This window comes from Micromys minutus (genome assembly GCF_963924665.1).
Source record: "Micromys minutus genome assembly, chromosome: 10".
In the NCBI taxonomy this organism is placed as follows: domain Eukaryota; kingdom Metazoa; phylum Chordata; class Mammalia; order Rodentia; family Muridae; genus Micromys; species Micromys minutus.
In genome coordinates this window covers 22,160,662-22,162,746 of record NC_137979.1, presented here as the reverse complement: position 1 = coordinate 22,162,746, position 2,085 = coordinate 22,160,662, and the positions used below count along the sequence as shown (strand labels likewise).

The following is a 2,085-nucleotide window of genomic DNA, read 5'->3' as shown; positions in this document are numbered from 1 at the left end:
AGTTTCAGGACAACCAGGGCTACACAGAGAAACCCTGACTCAAAAAACCAAACCAAACCACACACATCTTATAAATATCAGACATTACTGGCAGGGAAACTGGGTTTGAGGTGTATGAGAGTGCATAGCATCTTCAATTTTTTTTTTTCTGTGCATCTGACACGGTTGTAAAGACCTTTTTATCTCTTAGTGACCCCCTTTCCTCGCCTGTAAAATCAGGATAGTAACAGCGCCTCCCAGGATCAGCAACCGTAGAACCTTTGCCTATTGTAGAGGGAAACCTCGGGCAACACTGAGATCCACACCGCACAACAGTAGCAATGGCAAATGTCAAACACAGACAAGCAGCCGGACCAGCCAGGCTTGGAGGTGTTTGCCTGTGCTCCTAACAGTGAGAGGCTGAGGCGAGAAACTCACCAAGAGTTCCAGGCTAGTCTGAGTCACATCCTGTGAGACCTTGTCTCAAAACAAAAACAAAAACAAAAATAAAAGAACTGGCCAAGAGTTACCAGGCCAGTTAGTGAGAATGCATTTCTTCCTCAGGATAAAGTTTCTCATGCTAAAAACTTAGCATTCTGTTGAAGTTTTACGCCTTGGGCCTTTTAAATTTGCATCCTAAAATAAAATTTAGAAAGAAAATGGCGGCAGTGAGGGGAGAGCTTGGTGATGGAGACCTCGCCCAGCATACAGGAGGCCCTGCATTCTGTTACCAACAGTGAAAATTTAAAACGAAACAGAGTTCCATTCCCAGTAGTGTGTAGACTGACCCCAAGGTGAGAGCATTGCGTTACTGGATTCTCATTGTCATGGCACCCCTTTGCCTGCCTCTGGCACGAAATGCCTCCCAACATCCTCCTTTTACATGGGGGATAAAAGAACCCCAAATCAAGAGGGCACCAAATATAGGTATTTGAATGGGGTATCCCCACCCTTTCTCCCCCCTTCTATCCCCTGGCGCCTATAATCACCGGGCGGTCTGAGGCTAAGTGGTAGTTTTGCCCACGGTGGGGGGACTTGAAAACCACACCCCTCCCCCTGGGCCCTCCTGGCCCTTCCCAAAGTCCCAGTCTCCACTACTGAGATGGGTCTGAAGGGGGCTTGGTGTTTCCCATGCTGTGGGTGCCGGAGACAGCGGGAGACTGAAAGGGAAACAGGTAGGGGGGTATACTGGGGTAAAGGGGCAGACTGGCATGAATTGGGGGATGGGGAGATAAACCCTCAGACCAGGGTAGAAAGATCCTGTTGCTTAGGTGGGAAGTCAGGTCTCCTCGGGGCTGCTGGAAGATTTTGTAGAGAGTACTGCAAAACGGAAAGATGGAAGCCTGTGGTAAAGTCTGAGGATTTCAAGATGGTGGCAGCAGATTACTGCCTCAAGCACTGGGGTGCTTTTGAGCAGGAGAGTGTTTCTACAACAGCTCGAGCCCTATCTTGGGGAGGCTGGCCCCACTGTAGACGTTTCCCTTCCTTCCGCGGCCCTCTTGCTGTCCTGACCTGACTTGCTCGCTCCTTTCCAGTTTTCCTCACATCTGTGGTGGGAGGTGCAAGGGAGCTGAATCCCAACCTACCCCTTCCAACCCTTCTTCCTCTTCTAACCCCCTTTTAGGCCTGGAACCAGCTTCCCCTCCGGATCCTAGTCCATCTGTCGCCCCCACTGTGACTGGAGGGCTGCCCTCCCCAGGGGCTGGTGCCTACTTAAGCCGGAAAGCTCGACTCTCCTTCCGCCACCAGCTGCACGACGTGGCGTCAGCCAATGACTCTACCATCTGAAAGGGACAACAGGGGTTAAGCTGCCAAGAACTCTTGGCAGCCTCTGTTACCACCTCTGTCATAACCTCATTAAATTCACTCAAAGTTGCAAAGGGTTGTGTTGGAGTGTTGGGTGAGGGTTATTGAGGACGGATATACTAGGCCTGGGGTACAAGGCTGAAGTGGAGAGTGTCTAATCAATGGGAATGGTGTGTATGAGGCAGGTCCCAGGAATGGCTAATAGGGAAGTTAGAAGTTAAATTTGCTGGTGTTTGGCTTCAGAGTTGAGGGTGAGGAAAAGTGAACTGGGGAGGTTGGGGGTGGGCAGCACAGAAAACA

The 2,085-nt window shown here is 50.5% G+C and overlaps 1 protein-coding gene across 1 annotated transcript; it reads left to right on the top strand.

Moving 5' to 3' along the window:
• Positions 1-1,081: 1,081 nt before the first annotated feature.
• On the top strand, positions 1,082-1,767 carry LOC308425894 (uncharacterized protein C17orf114; the record flags this gene model as incomplete). The annotated part of the gene is made up of 2 exons (XM_080923497.1): positions 1,082-1,154; positions 1,604-1,767. The coding sequence occupies 2 exons, from the start codon at positions 1,082-1,084 to the stop codon at positions 1,765-1,767; spliced, it is 237 nt and encodes a 78-aa protein (XP_080779623.1).
• Positions 1,768-2,085: the final 318 nt, after the last annotated feature.